The 25,678-nt window shown below is 52.9% G+C and overlaps 1 protein-coding gene across 3 annotated transcripts; it reads left to right on the top strand.

Annotated features, from left to right (window-relative positions):
* Nucleotides 1–24,469, top strand: FOSL2 (FOS like 2, AP-1 transcription factor subunit). Of its 3 annotated transcripts, none has more exons than XM_030311388.1 (4): nt 1–947; nt 10,803–11,054; nt 16,479–16,586; nt 19,009–24,469. In XM_030311388.1, exons 1-4 carry the CDS (start codon nt 849–851, stop codon nt 19,525–19,527), a joined length of 978 nt encoding a protein of 325 aa, XP_030167248.1. In that variant the 5' UTR covers nt 1–848; the 3' UTR covers nt 19,528–24,469. The 3 variants fall into 3 exon arrangements, with proteins under 3 accessions (XP_030167248.1, XP_030167250.1, XP_030167249.1); XM_030311390.1 differs by lacking the exon at nt 1–947 and adding an exon at nt 954–2,202; XM_030311389.1 differs by lacking the exon at nt 1–947 and adding an exon at nt 954–2,947.
* The last annotated feature ends 1,209 nt before the right edge of the window (nt 24,470–25,678 follow it).

Genomic DNA, 25,678 nt, shown 5'->3' with positions numbered 1-25,678 from the left:
ATAAAGAGTGGAGTTGAACTCGTGCCATTGTAGTGACTCATCTCGGGCAGAGCGCAGGGGCTCCGAGCGAAGCGAAGAGCAAGTGAGCGGCGCTCGGCGGGCCCGGGAGAGAGGGAGAGAGGCGCGGCCGGGCGAGGCGGCCCGTCCGGGAGCGGGCGCCGGGGAAGGGGTGCAGTCGGGCGCCGGAGCGGCGGCACGGGCAGCGGCGCTGCGTCCCTCTCAGCGCCGGCTCAGTTGGAGCCCCACGGCCCCCCCCCTCCCCCGGGCGCAGGCTGCTTTCTCCCGGCAAGTGTCCGAGTCGCTCCGAAACTCCGGCGGCGAGTCGACCACAGGAAGTTTATTCTCAGCTCCTTTTCTAAAAGGAGGAAATAGAAGTTTCTCCCAGCCGGCAGTCTTTTCTTTTCGCCTTTTTCGCCCTGTCTGAAATCGGGGGGCCCCCGGACCTGGCAGGCGTGACCCGCCGGGCTCCTGCTCTTTTTTAATCTCCAGTTTTTGATCCGGCCAGCCGTCCCGGCCGGGCTCCGGCTGCGCGCGGGAGCGGGAGGGCGCGCGCAGGGGAGGGACAGAGGGACGCGCGGACTTTTAGAGGGAGGGACTGGGTGGCCCGCCGGTCCCGCGGCGCTCGCAGAGCAGGAAAGAAGTGCGGCGCGAGGCGCTCGGGAGGCACCGTCCCCGGGCTGTCGCCGCCCCCCGTCCGCGCCCGCCACCGTCGGGGAGAAGCCCGGGAGTGAAGATTAGAGCCCGAGGCGCGGCCGGCAGGGAGCGAGCGCGCAGCAGCCGGTGCGCGGCCGCGGCGAGGGCGGGGGAAGAAAAACACCCTGTTTCCTCTCGGGCCCCCACCGCGGATCATGTACCAGGATTATCCCGGGAACTTTGACACCTCGTCCCGGGGCAGCAGCGGCTCACCTGCGCACGCCGAGTCCTACACCAGCGGCGGCGGCCAGCAGGTAGGTGCGGGCCCTGGGTGCACCTGGCGGCGCGGGTGGACCCCCGCCCTCCTCTCTCCGCCACTGCCTCTTTTGCTTTCTTTTCCCATTTTTGGCTTGGCGAGAAAATTCCTACGGGGTCACCGTTGTAGGTTCTGGATTTTCGTGTTGTCCGCCCACCGTTCTCCCCCATCACTTAAAAAACAAACCAACAAACAAAACTGGAGCGGGGAGTGGGCTTGAAGAGCCGGCCAACCTTTTCCCTCACGCTACACCTTATCCAGACGAGCTCCTGGAATTGCAGCCTTCCTTCCCGGGAGCCTGTTAACTCCTCTCCCAGAAATCGTTCCCCTCTCCCCCTTCACTTCTCCGTGGTGGGTAAAAAAAAAAAAAAAAAAAAAAAAAAAAAAAAAAAAAAAAAAAAAAAAAAAAAAAATCTTTGCACTCACTGGCCCCTCCCGACATCCAAGGACTCTTCCTGTGGGAAAACCCTCTCCCTCTCTGCCCCTGCTCCCCATCAGTCTTAATTTCTGAAAGAGGTTGGGGATTCGGAAACATGGTTGGGCTCCTTCAAGTAATCCAGAGTGAGAGCGAGGGTTGTCGCCCTGGGAATAGGGTGCGAAGGTCAGGAAGGAGGAGGTCAGCCTCGATAGGCTCCGGGCCTGCGCCTTGTGCCCCCGTGCCCATCCATCTTCTGTTCGGGTCAGAGAAGGAGCTTGTACTGCCACCAGAAGGGGCGCCTTGAGGGTCTGGGAGGGTACCTGGGGCAAGGACGCCTGCAGAGAAAAGTGGGGGTGGGGGTGGGGGAAGAAGAGGCCTTGCTTAGGCTCTTGGGTGGTTCTGGAAGAGGAAAAACAACTTGTTTCTAAAGCAGCCGGACTGGTTTGCGCTGGAAGGATTGTGCCTGCGATCTGTGTCTATAAATACCAGAAAGGTGCTGCTGGGGTGGGGGTGCCAGTGGGGTGCCTGCACTGGGCAGCAGCCACTCCCCCCCCCCAGCCCACCCCCAGGCTTCAGAGGGAGCTGGCTTAACAAACAAGGCCACTACTACCTGAAGCCCATCTCCCTCAGGATCTGTGGAGTCTCTAGCCAAGTTGGCTGCAGCCAAGAGTTGGTCCGGTAAGGCAGTGGCCTTGGCCTCCAGAAGCCAGCCAGCCAGGAGGGGCTGGGGTTGGCTCCTGGGAGGGGTGGACCCTGCCAGAAAATAAAATGGAAACATGGCTCTCTTTCGGATCTGAAGAGGGATACCTTGTTCCAAAGTGATTCCCAATACTTGGTGAGTCCCCCAAATGGCTTTTCTGTGTCTTTCCTCTATCTCCCCTGGTGTCTCCCTAAGCACCGGCTGAAGAAGACCTAGTCTGTGCATTGAGGGCACATTCAGTGCACCTTTAATAATGAGCACCAAGGCGATGAGTTTTCAGTCTTGTCCCAAAGGTGATTTTGTTTGCTTTCCCTTCCCAGTGGTGGTTTTTATTGAATCCAAATAGCATTAAGCCACGGTTTGGAGCCCTATATGCCCATTGCCTCACTCTTTAATTCAACAAACGCCAAAACATCCCTCTCCTCCTCCCGGAATCCCAAAGAGGTCTTTTGATATCTTGTCTGTTCCTCTTGCTGCTGTTTTTGTGACAGTCATCGCCGCAATATTACAATCTCGCCGCCTGGCTTTGCTCAGACCCTGGGGCCTGAATGGGAAGTCAGACCGGACATCAGTGCCCCGATTGAATAATCTGTGTCACTAGGGCTTTGAGCCCAGGATGTGAGCAGAGGCAATTCCCTGTTTTGGAAGAAAATCAGACAGGAAACCAGTGCGAGGAAGAAGGAAGAGAACTCAGTCCGGCAGGGTGTAATGGGGCCTCATTACTGAAGCAAAAAGCAGCTGTTGGCTAATTCCTAGCATGCTGTAACACATGAGAATTTTGCAATTAGTAATAACTAGTGCATGGGTTCTCGCATATACGCCTGCCTGTTTGGCCCAGCAGCTTGAGTGAAGTGCCTTTCAAACCAGAGGGATTGGCAAGGTAATGCCGCTTTGGACAAGCCTGTCCACCTCTGGGGGGAGGGGGGGGAGAGAGGGGTCTTGTGGAGGGGGGAGGTTTTTCCATCATCTCTCCAGCTTGGAGCAAAGCTGTTCTGTGGTCCTCAGGACTGACTTGAGAGGCTTTTGTTACTTCACAAGTCTGTGCTATGACCCTACGGGCTCAAGGTAACTTTATTACATACCAGATACAACTTGTAATCACTTTATTTCCCTCAGCTTCCTTTATGGGGAGGCTTTCCTGGCATTTAATGGGGTCTTCCTCCTTTGTGGTATCTCAGTAGACCACTCAGTAGAAGAGGGTTCTCTGGTTTTCCTTTGGGCAAGTGAATATTATTTTTTCCTGCTCTGTTTGTGGGGTCTAATATTCCTGATAAGTTTGTTGCTGTCTTTTCAACCCAGAACCTTATCTCTGGCTTCATAAAGCTTGATTTTAACACATGGCCATGAGTTCCAGGGACTTCAGAGGGGTGGGGGGGCAGATAATTCTTTGTTAAAACCACTCTTCGTGTATATGACAGGAACTCGAAGCATGAAAAATATTTCCTGTTCCAGTTATAGTTTTAATCTCAAAACATTGGTGATTTTGTTTTGTCAATAATAGTTGCACACGCCTCCCCCTCCTGGCCTTTTCTTTTTATTGTTGTTGTTTTCTCTCTCCCCTAACTTTCCTAGGAAAACACCTCCCAGATATATGCCCTGCCTGGCTGCTCGACTATTACGGTTTCAGGACCTGAGCATTACGCAATCAGCCAGTTACACAAACATAGGTCATTTCATAACTTGTTTTCATCAGCTGGGCCCCCTTTTAATGAAAAAAAAAACAAAACAAAACAAAACAAAAACAAGATCTAGGACTTTTCCAAGGCTGCCATTTGTCTGTTCCTCAGATAACGTGAAAATAAACCAAGAGGGACAGTTCCTCTTTGGAATCAAGGAATACCAGACTTGCTCTCTTCTTTGGCAACCGCCCTTTCCCAAGAGACAGACAGACAGACACACATACACGCACACATGCACACACACAAAATTCCCCGGAGTGAACTTTTGCCAACTGTACCAGGCTGGGACATTCCTCACATCAAAGAACTTTTACCAGAAATGACTGTGATTCCCAAGTCAGTCCCAATCACACCTCTCTACTGCCCCCTACGGGACATTCTTAGAAGAACTGTCTGGGGAATGTATTTTTCCAGCCCCAGACAGTGTTAACTTGGTGAGTTTTCGGAATTCTTAGGATTTTTTTCTTTTTAATTCAGGACAAATAAATGCCATATATTTAAAAGCGGTTAACTAGGAACTGCCTGACTTTGACATGCAGTTTTCTTAAGAAATTTTGTTTTGTTCTAAATAAAACCTGGTTGAAAAAGGAGTGCATTTTTTTCTTTCCCTGTCTTGATGTTTGTCTGATCTTTTGGGTAACCAGGAACAATGTCTTCAAATTCCCACGGCGTGTTTTCTTGCTGTGTTTGTATCAGGACACTGGGAATTTTTTTGGGGGGAGGTGGTCTTCAGAATTGGCTGGAAGGTGGGAGGTGTATATGAAGGGTTTGGTGCCCCCCCCTTTGTCTTTGATCTTGTAGATGTTGTAGATTAGGATCAAACGAAATGTTATCCCAGGAATTTGTCTGTTCTACTGATTCTTGATGGTGGAAGTCAGCGTCAGTTTTTCATCAAAGCGAACGGGGTGAAATAGCAGTCATGTATTGTCTGAGAGGGTAGCTGAATTTTTCTGCCCAGGCCCCTGAGTGCATTGCCATTACTTTATTTCTGCCTGCCTTATTATTCAAAGTGAGTGTAAAGTTAGGGGCCTCATTTTCTTTTTTTCGTTTGTATCTTGATGCAAACACACCAGAAGTACACATCCAAATCCCTGTGGTCCCCTTCATAATTATTCACTGAGGAGACTAAATACTTCTTTGAGTGCCATGGCTCTTAGACTCACGTTTTACAATGCCCCTCTTTTGGAATTGCCTTCAGCAAATCCTTTTGAAAACCCTCCCTGCTAACAAATCTTTGTCCTTTGAGGGTGAGCTTGATATTTGGAAGTTAGCAAAAGATGTGACATATAAGGAATCAAGTCTGACATAGAAGGTTGGGTGATCCAGCTGGGTCCAAAGCACAGTACGACCCAGAGTTGTCTCGATCTTGATCTCAAGAGTCTTCCTGTGAGAGCAGGCACCAAGAGAGGGCACACCAAAGTAGGCACTTTGGCCATCTATCACTTTAGATTTTCTTCCCCTCTATTAAACAGGAATAAGGTGTTGGTTTTTGAGAACTCAGGAAGCTAACTTTGTGGTCTATTTGTTGAAAGAAAGAAAAAAAATAGCATCATTACTTTGTGGACATGTCTCATCCATGTTGCATGTGGTATCTTTTGATGGCCACAGCATTTCAACATGACGGCAGCTGCTTTGATTGAGGCAAATAGATCTGTTCCAAACCCCACTTGGTAACTCTATCCCTCTTCAACTCACTGGGCCAAAAAGAGAAGATATGCGTTCTCTTGCCCAGCACCATCTCACTGGCAGTGACTTGGCCATACTCACCCTGCTGGAGTTAAAGGGAATATCAGATGCCATGCCCTTCCACTGAGTGCAGAAGGGGTACGTGGAATAGTGGGCATTACCCTTCCCACCCTCACCCGGTGCTTTGGAGTGGGGGGTTCTGGCCAGAAGGGCCCTGGGAGGAAAGAAACTGGGGACGCTGACAGGTAACTCGGCATCAGTCGCTTTCTCCTGTCCCTTGTTTTTCTTCTCTCCCTTGTTTGCTTCACCCTGGCAGTTCAGAGGAGGAAGGGGAGAGTGTGGTTCCTTTGAGCGAGCCTGGGAAAGAGAGGAAGCTGACGGGAGGCAAATCACCTGAGAGAGTGTTCATGTAAAATGTGGGGAAATCATGAGTTATTAGCAACCATTTCCATCGTGACACAAATGGCTTTCTTCAGAGAGGAAAGGTCAAAGTGATACCAAATGCAGAATCTGTGAAGATTGATTGAATTCCATATAGAAGGCTTTGGAGAAAATGACACGTTTAATAAAAATAGAGAGCATTTGGGTCCAGCTGGACCTCAGTTGTGCTGTGGGGTGTATGAGGTAACATTTGCCCTCATTCTGTCCTCTTCCCCTGAGCCAGTCTCTGGAGATTTTGGAATTTTTCTTTTCCCATGCTGGGGATGTAAAGAAAAGAAAAAGGGGGAGGGTGGTTCTTAAGAGAAAGAACCCAGTCCATTTCCAGGTATGCACAGTCCTACCTGCCTGCCTGCTGAGACAGGTCACAGGTATTCACAGGCTTCGTGGCTTGAGTGGTTGGGGGCCCAGTTGAGAATCAATGTGATGGTGGAATACCTGGCCGACAACACCGCCCCTGACTTCCGTCTCAAATGCCCTTTGTGCCCAGCTCAGGAGTTTCTGAGATAAGCTCAACCCCATCCGTGTCTTCAGGAAAATGGGAATCCACACCCTGCTTCCTAGACCCTTGTGCTTCCTAGATCCTAGACTGCTCTTGACCCTCATTTCTGAATCCAAGGCCTAGCTGTAAAATTCAGGAAGGTCATTTTCCCAAATCAGAAAGTGCTAGGCTGCAGGGACCCCTCTGACCCGACGAAGCTTGGTGGCCGTAGGGCGCTGTGTTCTGAGCTGTCTTTCTTAAACAGGCTGTGGGAGCGGGACTGAACAGCCCCGTGGCATCCTTAAATATAGGTGCTTCGGGATAAAGAAGGGTCTTTATGACGCCAGAGACACACAACAAATCTTGTAAGGGCTCGAACTTCAGCTTCAGGGTCTGAGTGAGACTCCCTGGGTTAAAGGAAGAGTTCTAATTGTGTTTGGCTTTTTTTGTTCCCTCTCTTTATTCCCCCCCCCCACCCCGAGCATTTGGAGAGGGGATGGGCCTCTAGAACAGGGGGCGCCAAACTATGACCCACGTGTCTTTGTAAATAAGGTTTAATGGAACATGGGCGCACCTATTTGTTTACATATCGTCTGTGACTGCTTCCACGCTATAATGGCAGAGTTGAGTAGTTGCGACAGAGACCGCATGACCCACAAAGCCTAAAATATTTACTATCTGGCCTTTTACAGCAAACGTTCGTCAGACTCTGCTCTAGGAGGTCGGTGGGGGCCAGTTTGTCCTTTTATAGGCATTCTTGCCCACCCAGAAGTCAACAGGATGACACAGTCAAATAAAGCATCTGGAGGCTTTGCCAGGCTGGAATGCCACACAGCCGTCCAGCATCTTTGATCCCGTCCCTGGAGGAGGAGCTCCCAAGGGGGCTGGAGAGCCCCCCCCACCCCGGGGACTCAAGTGACGTCCTGGGTTCCCTGCTGTATACCCCACGCCTCCCAGCACACGCTTGGTGCTGCAGCAAGGCTCGTGGTGTTCCAGTGCTCACAGCTGGGAAACCCCGTGTTGGTTTCTGCTCAGTATTAACCCTTCCAGAGAGCACCATGACTTATCCCCAACACGATGTTTGACTGATGGTCGGGTCTGCTGGCAGAGAAGACTGTCAGGCTGACTGCTGGGACCACGGACCCCCTAGCCTCACCTCATCTCTCCTACTCCGGTGTAGCTTTCTGAGTAATACCTTTGGAGCTGAGACAAGTCACATCGGCCAGAACCCATTTAAACTTGTGTGAGTGTCTCAGAGAGGCTCCTCTAGGAGACAAAAGCCTTCTTTATCACAGCCCCAGTCCCCTGTGGGGACGGGACATTGTTTTCCTAGGGCCAGTGTGTTATCCAGATGGCTTTCCCTCCCTCTGAAACAAGTTGTACATGCGTTTCGAGGCAGTCATTACCTAGTGCCTTGTTTTTATGGCTGTCTTGTTTTGTCTAGACCAAGCCATTGCTGCAAGCAATCTGGTTGTTGGCCGGGGAGCACATTCTGTTGAACCAGAGCGAGGGGACCGAGAGCCCCCAGAGGGGCTGAGAGTCGTCCACTTACTCCCAAGGAGTCTCAGTCTCCGAGCTGTGCTTTAGGGTTTTTGCTTGCTTCCCATGGGCTGAGAGAGGAGCTTTTTGTTTGTCTGTTGGAATGAGGAGTGGATTTCTTGGATGCCGTCCGGAAGGAGAAGCTGACAGTTCCCTCACAGAGGTGGAGGGTCCCATCGAAGCATCATGCTGGATGCCTCAGGTGCCCTTCAGACCCAGAACCTGACCTGAAGAGAGACATGGAATAAAAATGCCGGGTGCCTCCCAGGAGTGGGAAGCTGGCCGTCTTTCCCGGAGCCGCCCCAAGCAGAGTGCACGGGCACCGTGGTGATGCGTGACCGCGGCGGCGGTGCTGCTCGTGATGACGATGCCGCCTTCCATTGGTTCAGAGCGGCGGTTCTCCACCCTGGCTGCACGTTAGAATCTCCCCAAGCATTTAAAAAAAAACACCTTATCAGAACCCCACCCCGGACGTGTTATTTTAGAACCCTAATGGCGAGGCTGGCTCCGGCCTTGGTGTTTTTAGAAAGCTCCCCAGAATGTGCTAACGCGCAGCCTCAGTGGAGAACCACCGGAGTGCCTTTTATAGCCAGCGATTCTAAGGAGCTACTTGTTTAATCGTGACAGTGATTTGCGAGTTTGGTGTTCAGATTCTTCTTCACAGACAGGAGAACTAAGTCCTCAGTGATTTCGCGAAGGTGTCCATCCGGGCCTCCTGGCTCCAGGTGGAGGGTTTCCTGCCACCACCTTCCTCTCCCCCCCCCCCCCCCAGCTCCCCTCCAGCAGCCCAAGAGAAGCGTAGCTGTCTGGGCCTTGCGTGCCTCTGCGCACGCTCAGCCACGCACACGCGTTCTCCATCCTCTGCCTCCTCAGAGGCCCAGCTGAGTTGTCCATTTTCTTCTCCTTGAAGATCATTTCCCACTTGGAGTCTTCCTTGTTCACTGCATCCTTCCTTCCTTCACACACACACACACACACACACGCACGCACACACACACACACGCACACCCAGCTCAGGCAGCTCCTGATAAAAAGCCAAATCGTCTTTGCCTTCCAAGGTGACTCAGAATCCATTGTACTGGACAGCTCTTCTCGTAGTATCCCAGAATCCACTGGTAACTTCACCGAGTCTCACGATCCATCCCACTGGGGCTCTCCTCGCCCAATCCCAGAATCCATCGTGCTGGGTCATGCTTTCTTCACAAAACGCCCTTGCCACGGGTCCCCAGGGCAGTCTGGGAAGGGAGGCAGAGACGTGCCACCACCCAGACTGGGGTCAGGCAGCCGGCAGGGGAGTGAGCAAGGAGGGGTCCCCAGCTTCCCCGGTTACAGTGAGGTGCTCTAAGCTCCACTTACTTGCATAACAGGAACCCAGGTGTCATCACCGGGGACAAAGGCAACGGTGGTGGCAGCCGCCATTGCTGCTAATACTTGTACTCCTGGTTGGTCTGACCAGGCCAAGATAGGAAGGGAAGCTATAGCACCTGTGCCAGCGATAGCACGATTTCATCTGGGATCGGACCTGTGGGGCCTCCTGGGTGAGAGGGGCGGTCGACAGGGATGAGCTGACACCCTGAGGGCAGCAGGGGTGGCTACGGCACTTAGGTCTGGATTTCAAGGAAGAAAAAAGCAACACTATGGAAGCTTGCGTAGCACCGTGTTTGAGAGCCTCTTTGAATCCTGACCCCCCTGCGTATGAGCCATGTGGCCTTGGATAAGTTACTCAATCTCTCTGAGCCTAAATTTCTGCCTCTAAAGTGGAGATAATGGTCGTTCTTACCTCAGAGGGAGAATGAAGGAGATAATTTAGGTCAAACACTACCATGGTGCCTGTCGTTTAGTAAGTGCTCAGCAGGTGCTCTTATTGCTTTCATCTCGTCACCCACCAGATTAGGGAAGGAAGGAGCTGCAGAACTCCTTTGTGTGGAGATGGGGGTCACCCGAGGATGACGGCTTCATTAGGGGAGATTTCCCCTGAGGAGCTGGAAGCCGTGGGGTGCGGGGGCAGGGAGGCCCTTCCTTTCTCCCCTCACTTTCTAGTAGTTGCTCTGAAGAAAGAGGAGCTTGACCCATTTTAGTGTTTGTACTCTGTCATCATCTTATATTCTAAATAGGATGCTTCCTGCAGCACGTTCCAGAGAGTTCTGCAACTTGGTCTGGGCATGAATTAAGAGACAGGGAGAAAACGCTGAGCTAGCAGCACAAGAGTTTCCCACAGACACAAACATGAACACAGATAGATATGTAGGTAGGTAGGGAGAGACGCAGTGTGTCTGCCCCAAGCAAGATGGCGGTTAAGGGCGAGGAGAAGGAAGGTCTGGCCACAGATGCTACCACTTTTCAGTCTCATTAGTTGGAGGACACCTTTTCCTGGACCTGGTCTCACCCTGATGGGGTCACAGCCCCATCCTGAACCTATTCAGAAAGTAACAAAAGCAGACACAATAAGTTTCCTGGTGATCTTTGTTGCCCCCCCACCCACCCAACCCGTGGGTGCGCCAATGTCCTCAGAGGGTCCAGAGCCCCAGTACCCCGGGGACTAATTGGAGGTGACCCAAAGGCTCGTGAGGCCAGGTAGGAGGCCTGCGCTCCTGCAGGTGCAGGCAGAGCTAGCCTGCTGAGTGTTGAGTGGCTAGGGGCCGCATCTGTCCTCGAAGTCATTTGGGGTATGACCACACCCTTACAAGCCACCTGGGGAGTGAGTTGCCAGGATCTCCGGGGAGCGGATCTTACGTGGGGCCTCAGGAGTAGTTAAGATCCCACTGATTCTTGGGTTGTTGGGTGTCCAGGGAAGCCCACCCAGTGTTCCGACCTTGGCCCCCCCAAGCACTGACTCTGCTTCGCCTCCTGGCTCTGCTTGTCCTGTTCCATTATGCGCCTGTTGGCTCAATACTGTTTTTTCCTCATTTCAGAAGTTCCGGGTAGATATGCCTGGCTCAGGCAGCGCCTTCATCCCCACCATCAACGCCATCACCACCAGCCAGGACCTGCAGTGGATGGTACAGCCCACAGTGATCACCTCCATGTCCAACCCGTACCCCCGCTCGCACCCCTACAGCCCCCTGCCGGGCCTGGCCTCCGTCCCTGGGCACATGGCGCTCCCGAGACCTGGCGTGATCAAGACCATTGGCACCACCGTGGGCCGCAGGAGGAGAGATGAGCAGGTACGGCTCAGATCAGTGTAAAGGAGCCTCGTCAGTGGCTTTCCGGGCCTCAAAACGCACAGTGTTTTTCTGTGGAATGGTGGGGAGCTGGGGGAGTGGTCTGGGAGCGAGCACTGGGGAGAAGACGGAGCTGGGGACCGGGAGCGCGCGACCCTCCCCATTGGAAGCAGAGCTGGGGGCCGGGGAGTCAGGCCCGGCTCTGTCATCTTGCTCATGTCCCTTAGAATCTCCGAGTCTCCGTTTCTTCAGTTGCAAAATGGGGATCATGGTACCTGCCAGCCAGGACTTGTTGCCATGCAAATGAGATCACAATTGTGAAAACACATTGCATGTGGTAAGGTATCGGCAAATGGGAAGGACTGTTAGGACCTGCCTACAGTGGTGTCCTTCCCTGATCCTTGGCAGCGAAGCCACAGGACAAGCAGCCAACGAAACTCTGGCCGGGAGCTTTTTTTGGATTAGCCCTTGATCGTCCCCTAGGGTCTGTGGCAGGTGAAACACTCAGCCGACCTGCAGGGTCGCCCTCCAGGCCCACTCGGTGTCCGGGGCCTCCGGCTCGCAGCAGGAGCCCATTTCGGGTGCCTGGAATCCCCGTCCCAGAAGCACAGGGACGCGGGGGTCTTTGGAGTTTGCTCAGCTGCTTTAGCTGACTGCGTGTGAGGGGAGGAAGTCAGGCATCAGCTTTTTTTATTCTCAAAGGGTTCAGCTTTGAGAAGGGGTCAGCCTGGCAGGGAGGGACACCAGAAAGTGTCGGGCCCGTGCTCTCTAGACACCATCTACCCATACCGAAAAGGCATGTCATCCGTATCAATAGTGAACCAGGGTAGTGATGGGCCCCCCGATTCCCCAAAGAGAGGTCAGAATCATGCATAAAAAGAGGGAGTGAGCCTTCCAAGAGCCCCATCGGTCCCCCTTCACAGATGACACAACCGAAGCCTCAGACAAACATGCCTGGGGCCATTTGGCAAGAGAATAGGGAAGTCTGGACAGGAACCCATTCCCTGGATTCCCTGTGCAGTGCTCTCTTACCAATACCATGCCACCATGGATCCAGGGAAGGGAAGATACTTTAGCGGTGAAATCCCTTTTTCAAATGAGATATTAGCCTGGAGGATCAATCCTATCCATTTCCACCACTGTCCACCTCCACTCTGAGACCCCAGGTCCACAGTGTTCCAATACAAGGACCTTCAAACATGGTGCCCTGTGGATAATCATGGATCCAGTTCCAGCAGTCCCCAGGGTACTTAGAATTACAAGGGTCGCCACTCCGAGACACTGGAAGCATTCATGGGCTCTCTGTTCCTCTGAGGACAAAGCGGGGCCTTGCGCCCACTACATGCTGGTTTGTTCTGCTAATGGTAGGAGTCAGCCCAGGGCGACATGGAGAGTAATAGACACTGTAATAGATGCAGCTCTCCGTTGCTGTGGGGGCAGATGGCCAATATCCCCCTCACTGTTGCTTTCCGTAATTGTAGATATTGCTGTAGCAGTGATCATAATGTCCTTTATGAAATACGCTTCCTTCAGGAGCCCAAGGTGTCAAGCTTTCTAGTCACCGATGAGTCGGATCCCCCCCTTATGTAAGTGACCTCGAAGTAAGAGCTGGTCTTGCGAGGGATTCCTGAACTAGCAGGACACAAAGCAAGATGTGCTGAGCACTCTTCCTTCTTTCTGGGCCTCACCCACACTAAATTTAGAAGCTTCTATCTGGAAGGGACTTTGGAGACCAGCTTTTCCAGTTTCCCCTCTGTCCCCATTTTACAGATGAGGAAACAGAAGTCCAGAAAGGAGAAGGGGCCTGTCTCCTCTCACTAAAGTGAGTTAGTGGCAGAGCCAGGACTGGAATCTACCTCCTTTGACCTTCAGCCCTGTGGTTTTCCCACCGCACTACCCTAGGCATGCCTTTAGGACAATCTGTCTGGAGGATTTCCTTCCTTTTCGGCGAGGGAGGGAGAGAGCCAGGAGCATTTTGTCCCACATCAGTTAGGAATTCAGACAATCATCTGGCAGCTTGGAGGAAGCCTGGGGAGTAGCATCCTAGAACCGTGGCTCTTTGGGTTCCTAGCCCTAGGGTCTTTTCTCCGAAGCTGATTTCCTCCTTCCTGACTTCCCCCAGGGGGAGGAGTCTGTGACCCAGAGCCAACATGGTGCCTCACTGCCCTGCTCCAAGCCTGCCCAGAGGCTGCCTCTTAGGCCAGTGGCAGTGACCCGAGGAGGCCGGGAGCAGAGGGTGTGTGGCTTGTGGGTGGGAACTTGGTGGTGCTGACACACTCAAGCTTTAACCGCGTTGAAGTCACCACCCCTGAACACTTCCTATGCTGACAGCTCCCCCATGTTGCCCCATACCTTACAGATAGCGGAGAGACTTCTGGGCTAATCAGGAGGCCAAAAGCGGTCCGGAAGCAGCCAAAGCGGGAGGGAGGCTGAAATGTACCACAACAAGGTCTTCATCTTTTCTGCCCCTCGTCAGTGAGGGATGAAGGCCTTATCTGGGCCTCAGGGGGAGCCTGGTAGCCCTTTGCGTGATGAATCCTGAACGCAGGGCTGCGGCGGGGCCAGCAGGCCCTCGGTAACTCTGCTGGGCTCAGGTTGAGACAAGTTTAGAAGCAGCAAGTATTCAGAGCCGCAGCCAAGTGGCCTCATGACCTCAGCTGGGCAGCCAGTCCCCACACAGGGCCAAGGTGCCAGGTTTGTGCACTGTGGATCTCTGGTTCATCTGGATTCTTCCAGGGCTCAGAAAAAGCTTCAGAGAGGAACCTCGGAATTCCATCTTCTTTCTAGCACTTTCTAGGTTAGAGAGGGCCCTCACACTGAATCTTTTTGTTTGTTTTTAATTCTTTTTTGTTTTTATTTATTTTTGAGAGAGAGAGAGAGACAGAGCACGAGTAGGGAAGGGACAGAGAGAGAGGGAGACACAGAATCCAAAGACAGGCTCCAGGCTCTGAGCTGTCAGCACAGAGCCCAACGCAGGGCTCAAACCCACGAACCGTGTGACCTGAGTCGAAGTCCGACCCTTAACTGACTGAGCCACCCAGGCGCCCCTCACACACAGGCTTCATCTGATCACCACAGAAACTTTTTGGAAGGCAGGGCAGGCCCCAATAATTCCATTTTCTAAATGGGAAATCTGAGGCTTAGAAGGTTTGGTGATTTGTCCATGGCAACACAGAAATGTCATATCAGGGTTTTGTGGTTTTTTTTTTTTTTTAAGTTTATTTATTTAGAGAGACAGCGTGAGCGGGGGAGGGCCAGAGAGAGGGTGAGAGGGAGAATCCTAAGCAGGCTCTGCACCAACAGCACAGAGCCCGACTCGGGGCTCCAACTCACCAACTGGGAGATCATGACCTGAGCTGAAACCAAGAGTCGGATGCTTAACCGACTGAGCCACCCGGGCGCCCCCATATCCGTGTTTTGCTTCCAGTCTGCCTTAGACCTCTCAGAAGAGAGAATGTGGAGCCTTTGGCTCTCTAGGGGAGGCAGAGGATTTCAGAAGCTGGGGCTGAAGACAGGGCTTGAGGACGGAGGTGGAGGTGGGACGAGGTATGGGACCCTGAGACCAGGTCTTTGGAAGGGGCCTGGGGACTCCCAGAGGCAGACCCTGTGCTCTCTGTGTCCCACCTGGAGACCACTGCAGGGGGCAGAGGCACAATGAGGGTGGGGCTGATGCGGGAGGGGAGCTGGGTCTGGTTCTTAATCGCTTGAGGTGAGGTCGTGGAGGAGTTGAAGGAACATGAGGAGGATATCCCGGGTGTGAAGGAGGTCCCCGGGACAGATGCAGGACGAGGCGGGGCTCAGCCGAAGCCCTGGGAGATCTGAGGTGCCAGGAGGCTGGTAGGTCTCCCTAGCGTGCCAGGCTTCCTGCCTCCCCCCTGAGCCACACACCTTGACTGCTGGAGGGTGGGCAGTGGATTTGAAAGTTGAGAAGGTGTGACGAGCCTCTCTGTGCTCAGGTGGCCTGATGCCTCAGAGGGACTTCATGTCCAAGGAGTTGACTGGCACGTTTTCGTGCCAACGCTTGGAGAATTTGATGTGGGGCTCTGGCACCTTGGTTGGGCCCATAGGGTTACCTCAGTGTAGACAGAGATGGGATTGTCCTCTCCGATGCTGTGCCCTGCTTTGCTGTTCAGGATATCACAGCAACAGACCTGCAGGGTTGTGGGGAGCACTGGGGACTCTGACCTGGGCCCAGTCAGGTCCGTGACTCCCTCCCTCTCTCAGTGGGGACAGTTTCTCTCACCCCTCCAAAAGTGGCTTCGGCTTTTTTCCCATGTTGTCCCTTAGGGTAGGACCCAGATCTTACTCCTCTAAGAATCTTCTAAGCCTTCAGTACTGAGCTTGGCACGTAGTAGGTGTGCTATCAGTGTCTGAGAACTGCGCAGAATGGTCTTTCTTTCGGAATTACTTTCGGCCTTGGCCCAAAATTACTTTCGGCTCCTCCTGTCACCTCTGCCTGCACTGAGGGGCACTGGGGTCACAGGAAGGGCTGTATGTAAACAGAGTCTCAGCCCTATGTAGTGGAGCAGAGTTCTTGCCCAGGGGGGCATGAGTCACAGGCCCCCAACCAGCCTCCTTGCAAGAAGCTAGATGAAACGCTCTGCGGAGGGATTTTTGTTCATTTCGTTTTCTGATAAATCTCCAACCTCTCAAACCACGCCCGGCACATGGAAGGTTCTCATTTGTTGAATGAATGCGGGTGGTGGGCAGCAGGATTTAATGTGCCTGGGGGGTCCCTTCTCCTTTTTGCCTGTCCTGTCCAGCCTAGCATTGTGCCGGGCACACTAGTGAGCCCTCCAGGTTGAACTGTGAGCCACTGGCACGCTGGGGCTGGTAGAGGAATTGGAAGCCGGGTGGTATCCATGGCCCACCTTCTGGCAATAGAACATCCCCCCCCCCCAGCCCCCTCCCCCCCCCAGCCCCGCCAGTGGTTCTTACTCTGGTCCGAGCTACTTAACCAAATGGGGATAATGAGGCTTGCAGAGTAGGCAGAGTGGTGGGGAGGAGTAATTGGCCAGGGTTTGGGAGAAGCTGTGTAAGTGGGTGGGGCCAGGCCTGGCTGGTATGAAGGGACTCTGGGAGGAGCAACCCCAGCTTCTCCTCTCTGGCCTTAGCCCTGGATCAGGGCTGACATGATAAATGCTACCATCTTGTCTGGGCTGTTGAGTCCTTGACACGTTGCTGCCCTGTTCTCCCCCTCAAACCTGGGACTGTCACTTTCCAGGGTGGGCTCAGCTCTAAGTGCCCTCCCGGGTGGCCACAGCAGGAAGCGCATATTCTAGAATTGCTGAGCCCAGCCACACTCCTCTCGCCTCTCTCCCTTCCCCCCATACCCATCCCAGAAGAGTTTCTTAAAATGTAGTTAGGAAACAAAGCTGGGGAGCCATTTACCCAAACCTAATCATGATCCTTGACCTTGGCCTCTAGCTGTCCCCGGAAGAGGAGGAGAAACGTCGAATCCGAAGGGAGAGGAACAAGCTGGCTGCAGCCAAGTGCAGAAACCGACGCCGGGAGCTGACGGAGAAGCTGCAGGCGGTAAGGAGCTCCGCAGGGGCCGGGGGCCCTTCTGGGTGGGCACGTGCTAGGGCCCCAGGCCTCCTGGCCTCCCACCCTCTCCTTGCCCACCAGTGGCCTGTATAGATGAGTCAGTGCAGACAGAAACATTCCTTCCTTTGAGCACATAGGTTTAGCATTGCCCTGATTAAAGTAGAGATTGGGGGAGAGTGCTGGCCTTTGGCACCAGCCTGGGCCCAGAGAGGGAGTTCAACAGCCTGCAGGACCTAACACTTGTGCGTCAGCTGCTCTCAGACCTGCTGGGGCCCCTGGGTGAGGGATGGCACAGAGTGTTGGTATTGCTAGGCCCTGAGAGCCCGAGCAGGCCCAGACCTGCCCCCTCTGGGGCTACTTCCCAGCCTTCCAGCCGCCCCCATGCCTACCACCAGCAGGAATGATCCAAGCTAGCTGGTGTGGACAGGGGGAGACTGCAGTCTGAGGGGGTCTCGAAGCTCTCTGCGTCTCATGGAGATGGTCATGTGCCAGCTGAGTCGTACTGTGTTGGGGTTTTCTCGTATCCTTCATGGGCAGGAGGATTCCTAATCTCTGCTATGAGCCTGAAGCTGTCACCTTGGTACCTCATTCTGCCCTGTGAGTCACTCTCCCCTGCTGCCTAATTGCCCACACCTGGGGGCTGTGGCCCTGCCCTTCCCTCTCAAAAGCCTGACCTGACCGACGTCACGTAACTCCCTCCAGAGCCTAGCCCTGCAAGATGGGCTGAATGGCATGTGGAGGAAGCCCAAAGTCAGGACTAACTCTCCTGAGCAGAATGTTAGAGGGAGACTGTTGGCAGTCCTTAACAATGACCAGCCAGGGACGGGCTCTGGAAATCACAAATTACCTTACACATCCCATGACGTTCTCGAATGCTCCCAGGTACCATCCACCTGCTTCAGGTCCCCTTTGTCCAAGAGTGAGAGCTCTTGGGGATTGAATGTGTACTGTGTGAATTCCACGTAGCCTGTAGTGATGTCCCGTGGAGGTGTGTGTGAGCATCGGGAGGGAGACCGGGAGCTCTCCGTCACTAGGTGAAGAGATCCCTTAGTGATCAGTACTCCCTGGGTAGACTCCCCCAGGAGAGTCCTCCCTACCACTAACCTTCTAAGGGGCCAGGTCCTCTTGAGTCTACCCTGGGTGCTCCCTACCACTAGCCCCAGAATAGCCCCTCCTCCCCCGGGCCGCCTGCTTTCCTCCCCTCCCTCCCTCCCCCAGAAGCCTCACACCCTACTCCCCCGCCGCCCCACCCACCCCAGCCACCCAGGCCCCTGAGCCACATCCTCCACAGGAAACCTCTCATAAGCTCATGACGTTCGTCAGACCCTTGAGACAGATGGAAACTTTTTTTCACTGTGGAATATGCTGTACTCTGCTCAGCGAAGCTCTGGCCCACATCATCTCATTCTTGAACGGGAATCTGTGTTAGGGGAAAAGTGAGGAGGAGGCCGTGACACACGCCTTTTCACCTTTCATACCTGCTCCTTCCATGTGCTTTGCTGCTTCTCTGGCTTTGTACCAAAGGGAGGGGGCCGAGCTCCTCGCCACGGGACCCTGCCACCCTCCTCGCCTGCTCAGGCTGTCAGGTTCCTCATCTGTTAAAGCACAGGGACTGAACAGAATATTCTCCCAGGGTTCTGTGAGTCCCGAAGCACGTGCTTCAGAAATTAGGGTAAAAAAGGGAAGTGGGGCGGTGACGATTTAGCGGGGACTAATGGAGAACTTCCTGCCAGGCTGGCACTGTCCAAAGCTTGTGTGTGCAGCATGGAGTTTAGTGTTTATGCATCCACAGGCAGGCTGGGCAGGGGTGAAGGGGTATGAGAAGGACTGGAGGGGGGGGTTGCGGTGCAGGGAACTGCATGCTGCTCTCCCTTCCCCTCCAGACCTCACTGTTCCCCCCTCCTGGGAAACTGCAGTCCTGGCAGGGGGGCAGTAGAGCCTGGTAGCATATGGACTCTGGAGTAGATACATCAGGGTCAAGTCTGGGCTACCCTGTAACCTGCTTGCTCTGTGACACTGGGCAAATGACAAGACCTCTCTGAATCTCAGTTTCCTCATCTGCAAAGTGAGGTGATTGATGATGCCTGCTTTAGAAATCTCCTGGAGGATTGATCTGCAGTGCCTGGCACAAAGTAAGCCCTCGGTCGTGGTGTCATTTCAGCCTTCCTCCGAGCCTACTTTCCTCCTTTCTCAGGAGCTTTGGACATAAAAGGAATCTTGAGCCACCAGGTGACTCAGAGCCAGTGGGGTCCGTGGCCAGGGGTGTGAGCGGGCTGCTTTCACAGTTGGTCCTCTGGGGACAGCTCTGGTTTTCCTTTTCTCACCTGGATTGGAAGCCAACCCCACCCCCACCCCAAGCAGGTCTCCCGGGCAGGCTCCTATCCCTCACACACCTCTCTTCCCCCTGCAGGAGACAGAGGAGCTGGAGGAGGAGAAGTCAGGCCTGCAGAAGGAGATCGCTGAGCTGCAGAAGGAGAAGGAAAAGCTGGAGTTCATGTTAGTGGCCCACGGGCCCGTGTGCAAGATCAGCCCCGAGGAGCGCCGATCCCCCCCAGCCTCTGGGCTCCAGCCCCTGCGCGGTGGAGGCGGCGGAGTGGGTGCCGTCGTGGTGAAGCAGGAGCCCCTGGAAGAGGACAGCCCCTCATCCTCATCGGCCGGGCTGGACAAGGGCCAGCGCTCTGTCATCAAGCCCATCAGCATTGCTGGGGGCTTCTACGGGGAGGAGCCCCTGCACACCCCCATCGTGGTGACCTCCACGCCTGCCATCACTCCGGGCACCTCGAACCTCGTCTTCACCTACCCCAGCGTCCTGGAGCAGGAGTCGCCTGCGTCACCCTCCGAGTCCTGCTCCAAGGCACACCGCAGAAGCAGTAGCAGTGGGGACCAGTCATCAGACTCCTTGAACTCCCCCACTCTGCTGGCTCTGTAACCCAGCTCCCAGGGGGTCCTCGTCACTGCCTCCTTCCCAGGGACCAGCACCTTCAAGCACTCCGGGGCCGTGAGGGCAAGAGGGGGACCCTACCAGAGAAGAGAGCTTCCCGGCTCTGGGGACACCCAGGTGGGATTTGGTGGTGAGGTGTTGAGGACTTTTGGTGATCTCTTAGAACTCACGGGACCTCCTCCCTCGTTCATCTTGCAAAGTGAATCCTGTGTCTTGAAAAGCCTTGGAGAACTTGGTTCAGTGGACTCAGGCATCTCTCTGGCTTCTGAAGAGCCTGAAGCTGGTGTGGACCGTTCCTGTCCCTTTGTTACGATCTGTCTCTGGAGTGATGGTGTCCTTCCCCGCCCCACCAAGCATGCTCAGTGCCTTTTGGTTTCACCTTCCCTCTATTCGCCCCTTCCTCTCCCCAGTGTCGATTTTACTTCCTCTTGGTTTTTATCAAAGTTGCCATGACATTTCATCGGGGTGGTCTGAATAGTAAAGCTCTTCATTTCTGGAGATGGGGCAGCAGGTGACTGACTCTTCTGCTGGGGCCGACTTGTCCAGAAGGGGACAGTCAATGTGCAATACAGAACCTTCCCTCCCTTGACACTCCCCGGTCCACCACCATCTCCAGAACCACCAGCAGGGCTCCCTGAGCTCTCAAGGAGATGCTGCCATCACTGGGAGGCCTGGAGGACCCTTCCTGCCCATCCTTGGAGACAACTTTTGGAGGAGCGGCTTGGCCAGAAGACAGGGTGTGAGTGAGACAGCCGGGGCACAGGTTGGGTTTGCCAAATGCCTAATTACCAGGCCAGGAATAGTGCCAACAGGCCACACAGGTGTGTCCCAGCCAGCTTCCCTTGACCTGGTGTCTTGAGCAGGACGTCTCCTGTAATTACTGCCTCGCCATCCTGCCCCTGGACCCTTCTACTAGACCAGGGAGGTGTCCCTCCCTAGGAACCGCACAGCACTCCCAAGTCTCTATTGGCTCTGCCATCCCCGGTCTGGCTCTCAGGGTGACGCCACCCACAGAAATTTAATGAGCGTGGGCCTGGGCCCTCCCCAGATTGCTGCCCGGGGCAGGGAGGGGGGGGGGGCACCTCCCCAAGCCTTGAAGGCACCTTTGCTGTGAAGGGAAAGGTAGGGGAGGAAGGAGGGGAGGCAGAGTGGGATTCGCCTCTCAGTGAGATGTCAGGCCTTTTCTGCCCTCTGTGGTCATCATCTGCTACCTGATGGAGTGCTTTCTCCCTTCCACACCGTGTCCTCCCAGTGTGCTCCTCAGGTCCAGCCAGCCAGCTGTGGACCTCTGGCCCAGAGCTGTTGCTAAGGCTTGGGGCTTTCATGCCCTTCCTGGGGGCTGCTGAAATCAGAGATGAGATGTATTGCTTCCCACTGCAGGGGGCGGGGCGTGGGGGCCGGGGTCCTCCTGGCCTCTTGCAAGAGCACAGCTGAGCGAGGGCCCTGCCTCCCACCCCTCTGAGCCTTTTTCTCCCTAAGGCAAAGCTCTGGCTGATCTTCTAGAATTGGCCTCTGCTGGGCTAGTGCTTTGGGGGAGACCCCACTGTTGTGATTCCGCTCTAGAGATCATTGTATGATAATTTAAAATTATATAGATATTATTTAAATCAAACCCAGTGGGGGTTAAATTTCAAGGTTAGTCTCGGGAGAGAGAGAGAGAGAGAGAGAGAGAGCTGTGACACATTAGCTCACTTGTTCCTTTCACACACCCAGGCCTCGAGGGCGGGTCCTGACTTAATGCCCCTGACCCTCCTCTGTGCACTAAAATGGAACACGCAGAATGGAGCCGCCAAATGCTTAAAACATGCAGCCCGCTCTGACTGGAAGTGATGTGGGGAAGGATAAGCCATGCAGAGAATGGAGTTTAAAAGAAAAAGGATTTTTTTCCCCCAAAAAACCTTAAAAATGTTATTTCCCACATTCCTTGGCTATGATGCTGCCCTCCCGATTTCCCAGAGGTTCTGGGCGGGGCATTAGATTGGGCAATTGAGTTTCTGGCTTTGGATTAACCAAAGAAATAGCAGTCAGCCTGGAAACGCAGGAGGTGGGCAAAGAAAACTGGGGTGCACTCTGCTCTGAAGGGCTTAATCATCTCAAGTGGTATTTGTGGCCAATTGGGAGCTATTTGCTTCTTTTTGCATATATATATATATATATATATATATATATATATATATATAATATACATATATTATATATATTTCCTAAATGAAGCTGCTTTTTGGTGTTTTATTTCTGAAAGTCCCTTTGTGCCCCCCTTTGCACAGCACTGATCCCAAGGCAGGCCGTAATCTGTGACTTGGGGCCAGGCTGGACATTCCTGGGATAGCGTTTGGCCTTAGTACAGATTTCAAGCTGTGTTGGCTTTGGGACCAGCAGAAGGGAAAAACCACCACCTCACAGGGCTTTAGAGGCCTCTAAGCTGCGTTCCCATTCAGGACCCCCGGCTTCGTTCTTGGAGGTGGTTTGGCTTCCCCAAAGCCAGAGGTTATTTGGGGGAAGGCTGACCATTCACACCTAACTCATGAGCATATCCTCAGTTAGCTGAGGCTTCTTCTGGCTTGTTCTTGAAGTTCCTGCACACACCCCATTGTTCCAGAATCACCGGACTCCAGGCCTGCTTTCTCTTCCCGTGGCTCCGACTAAAGGAACAGCTGCAGTGGGGGCGCCTTGGTGCTTAAGCTGGGAACTGCTGGGCCTCCCCTGTGTCCCCAGCCGCGAGGCAGCTGGTGTGGACTCCAGTTGGGCTGCAGGCAGCTCTGGGACGGCATAGGGCAGGCGCGCCTCGACAGGCTAGTGTGAAACACACGGTCCTCGTGGCCACCTGGCTGGCCTCTCTGGGATCCGTCCTCTTCCTGGCTGAGTGGAGGGACACAGCTGCTGACACAGGAAAGAGAGGAGATCCCAGGTGAAGCTTAGGAAATAGCCGGGGCCAGCTGCACGCAGAGCTTTCGTGGGGAAGTTTGCAGAAAGACATCATTGTTCTGCCTGTGAGAAAGGCCAGGTGCGCCCACTGGCCAGTCACACAAGCATCTCGGCCAGGAGCCATCAGAGGCTATGGCTTCCTTTCCTCAGGCTTTGGGGACAAGAGTCTCTTCTCTGCTCCCACTGGGCTCTGAGTCTAAGGGAGGGCTCGACGCCATAGGCAATGGAACTTTTCTCCCCTTGATGGACCAACAAATGTTCCTGCAATCTCATGTTTACCTTTCAGGTTGATCTCCTTTCCTGATCAGATATCACACAGCCCCCCGAAGAAGGAAAAGAATAAGCACCTACTATGTGCCAGGCACTGTATTAGGCACTTTTATAAATATACCCTCTTTAGGATGAGACTAAGGGGCGAGGGTATCCCCTGTTAAAGGCCCCCAAGTAATGGATAAACAAAAACACTTAGAGGTGAGAAGGTCCGTCTTCAAAGATCTCAGGCAAGGTTGCCCTCAGTCGGAGGTTTGTTCTCAAAGACCCATCCCCCACAGTACCCTCCCACCTCCAAACTTCTTTTCCCTCTCCCTTGTCATGTGCTCCTTTGCACTCCTCAGATGGTTGGAGGGGTAACCTGAGTCCTTCTAGAATTTGTGGACCAATAGGATACGTGATGTGTGTAACTTCCTTTAAAAACTTAAGTAAAAGGGTCTTGCTACTTTCTGCTTGTTGAGTCTTCTTGGCATTTATCTTAAAAGCCAGCATCTCACTATTTATTGACAGGTTGGGTGTGTGTGTGTGTGTGTGTGTGCACGTGCACATGTGCGTGCGTGCCTACATTTCCAAGTGTGCCTCCTGCAGCTTTTAAAAAGAAAACTCAGTCATCCCACTACTAATTTGACATCTCATGCTTCTAGTGTTTGGGCCATAAATTAACAGGGTTTTAATTGGCCAGTGCTGATGTGTTCAGGAAAGGCTGGGTCAATTTGAGCGGGGCATGGGAAGGGGAGGGGGAGAAGAAATTGACATTTATTTTATTATTTATTTAAAATGTTTACATCTTTGTGTTGTACCAAGCCTGAATAGAAACAGCATTAAAGTACTCAGTTCCTCTCTCCCTCTCTTTCTTCATTTTTGTTTTTAAATTTAGGCTAATGATGCTTTTTTTTTTGTTTCTAAAATGACTTGTGACATGTGCTATATAAACTGTATAAAAAGGTTCTGTTCTTAAAGACGGATGGTCATTCCTCTGGGGACAGTGGTCACCAAGAAGTCTATATTGTAAGAGAATACAACGTTCCTCAAAAATTATTTTCTCTGTGTGATTAAACGTTTATTCCATTTATTTTAGTTTGTGGTTACTTGATATCGAGGAAGAAAATATTTGCCTTTGTATAAAGAATAGGTGTCAGGGTGTCTTTTCTGCAGCGAGAGATGTATATATCGTATTTTGGTATATAGTGGAAAACCATAAATTTCGTGCATCTGTATTTGAGATCTGTCAACGATGTGGAGTAAAGTCTGCTATAAGATCCTGGAGGAAACAGGTTGTACAAGAGTCATAGCTCTATGGGGAATTTAATTACCTTTCTGAGCATCCTTTTTTTTTTTCTTTTTCTTTTGTTTTTCTTTTCTTTTTTTTCTTTTTCTTTTTTTTTTGTTTTTTTTTTTTTTTTTGTTTAAGTATTGGTGAAATGGTCCCATTGGAAAGGCTTCTAAATAGGCCTCTCCAGGCAGGACTGCGAGCTCAAAAATCTTTGTATAGTTTTGAAAATTGAGGAGTAGTTCTGCTCTGAAGCATCTCTGGTGGTGTTTTCTGTTGTTTTGTTATTTTACTGTAATCCAAGCCTACAGTATTTGCACTAAAGAAAGCTTGTTAGGAAAAGCTTGCTGCTATGGAAGAAAGAACATATTAAACTTTTTTTTTTTTTTTTTTTTTTTTTTTTTTTGGTTAGCTTTCCCACTTTCAATTGAGTAGTTTTTGTAGAATAAAATGATTAAGATTGAAGAGCCTCTGATGGTTGGTTTATTCCATCTTTTCTTCCCGTCTCTCCTGTCCCTTCTCTTTTTCTTCTAGACTTTTCTACCTTTGGCCTTGGGGTAGAATTGGTCTCTCTGGTGGGTGGGCAAGGCAGGGAAATGGCCCTCCTAGGACCTCTTTCTGTAAAACGGTGAGGTGGGCCTCTGGCCCCGGCTCACAGCTGCCCCCATTTCCTTTCTCCTGCTTCTCCTCTCGAACCTCCCCCAACTCCTCCCAATCCTGTTCCCATTTCTCAGGGCCTGATTCTCAGCTAGCTGCCAACTACTGCCAAGGTGTGAGCCAATAAAAGTTCAAGGTGCTGTCCCTTTCTGGAGGTAGTTTGTTTGAACAGGTTGGTCCTGGAAACCCACGAATCTTCAAAGAACCAATTAAACGTGTCGCGAACATTGTCCAGGTGGTCGAATGAGATCACGTGTGGGAAAGGCCTCGGAAAACAACTGAGGGGTGCGCCTAAGTGGATGATCACATCTCCAGATTTTCTCCCTGAAAAGACACAGGTTGTTAGGTGTGAAACTGAGAAGCGTCAGCCCAGACCCCATTGCCCTGTAGACCAGGAAACCCCGGGGTAAATGGGCAACATCTGTTTGGGGCTGCTTATGCCTTGCAGCATAAGTGCTAGGGTGGCCAGGCTTTCATTAGTTAGTGCTTGTGGTTGGCAGCTGGCTGAGAATTAGCCCCTGAAATTACACCAGGCACTGCAAGTCTGCTTCCGACAAGCTCCGCATGCAGGCTCCCTTCTCTGGAGGACCCGAGAGCAGCGGACCGTGAGTCAGAAGGGCCTGCCCTCACTACTCAGTGGCTGTTGAGTTCTGGAGGAAGCCATGTAACCTCTCTGAGCCTTAGTCTCCTCCTCTGTAGAGGGGGAGGGTCATGATAGTATACTCAGAGCACCCACACCACAAGGATTAGGGTAGCTCCCCCTTTCCGTTTTGAGAGGGCCTGCGGCATTAGGGGACGGGGCACTCCCAAGTCTCAGCGTGGGACCTCCCGGGGACCTCCTCTGCCCCAGCAGACACCACAGAAAAGAGGTGTCTTCCTGAACAGCGAATGTGTCCCTTGGCGGTGTTAAGTGTCGGATGCTGGGAGTGTTCACACGGGCTTCCGTAGGCTCTGGGGACTGTGCCGCCCAGAGAGAAGCCTGTGCTCACGTGTCTATGCGCACCTCTCATGCCCAGG

This window comes from Lynx canadensis, chromosome A3, assembly GCF_007474595.2.
Source record: "Lynx canadensis isolate LIC74 chromosome A3, mLynCan4.pri.v2, whole genome shotgun sequence".
Classification (NCBI taxonomy): domain Eukaryota; kingdom Metazoa; phylum Chordata; class Mammalia; order Carnivora; family Felidae; genus Lynx; species Lynx canadensis.
The sequence above is the reverse complement of the archived record's forward strand: the minus strand, read 5'-3'. Positions and strand labels throughout refer to the sequence as shown.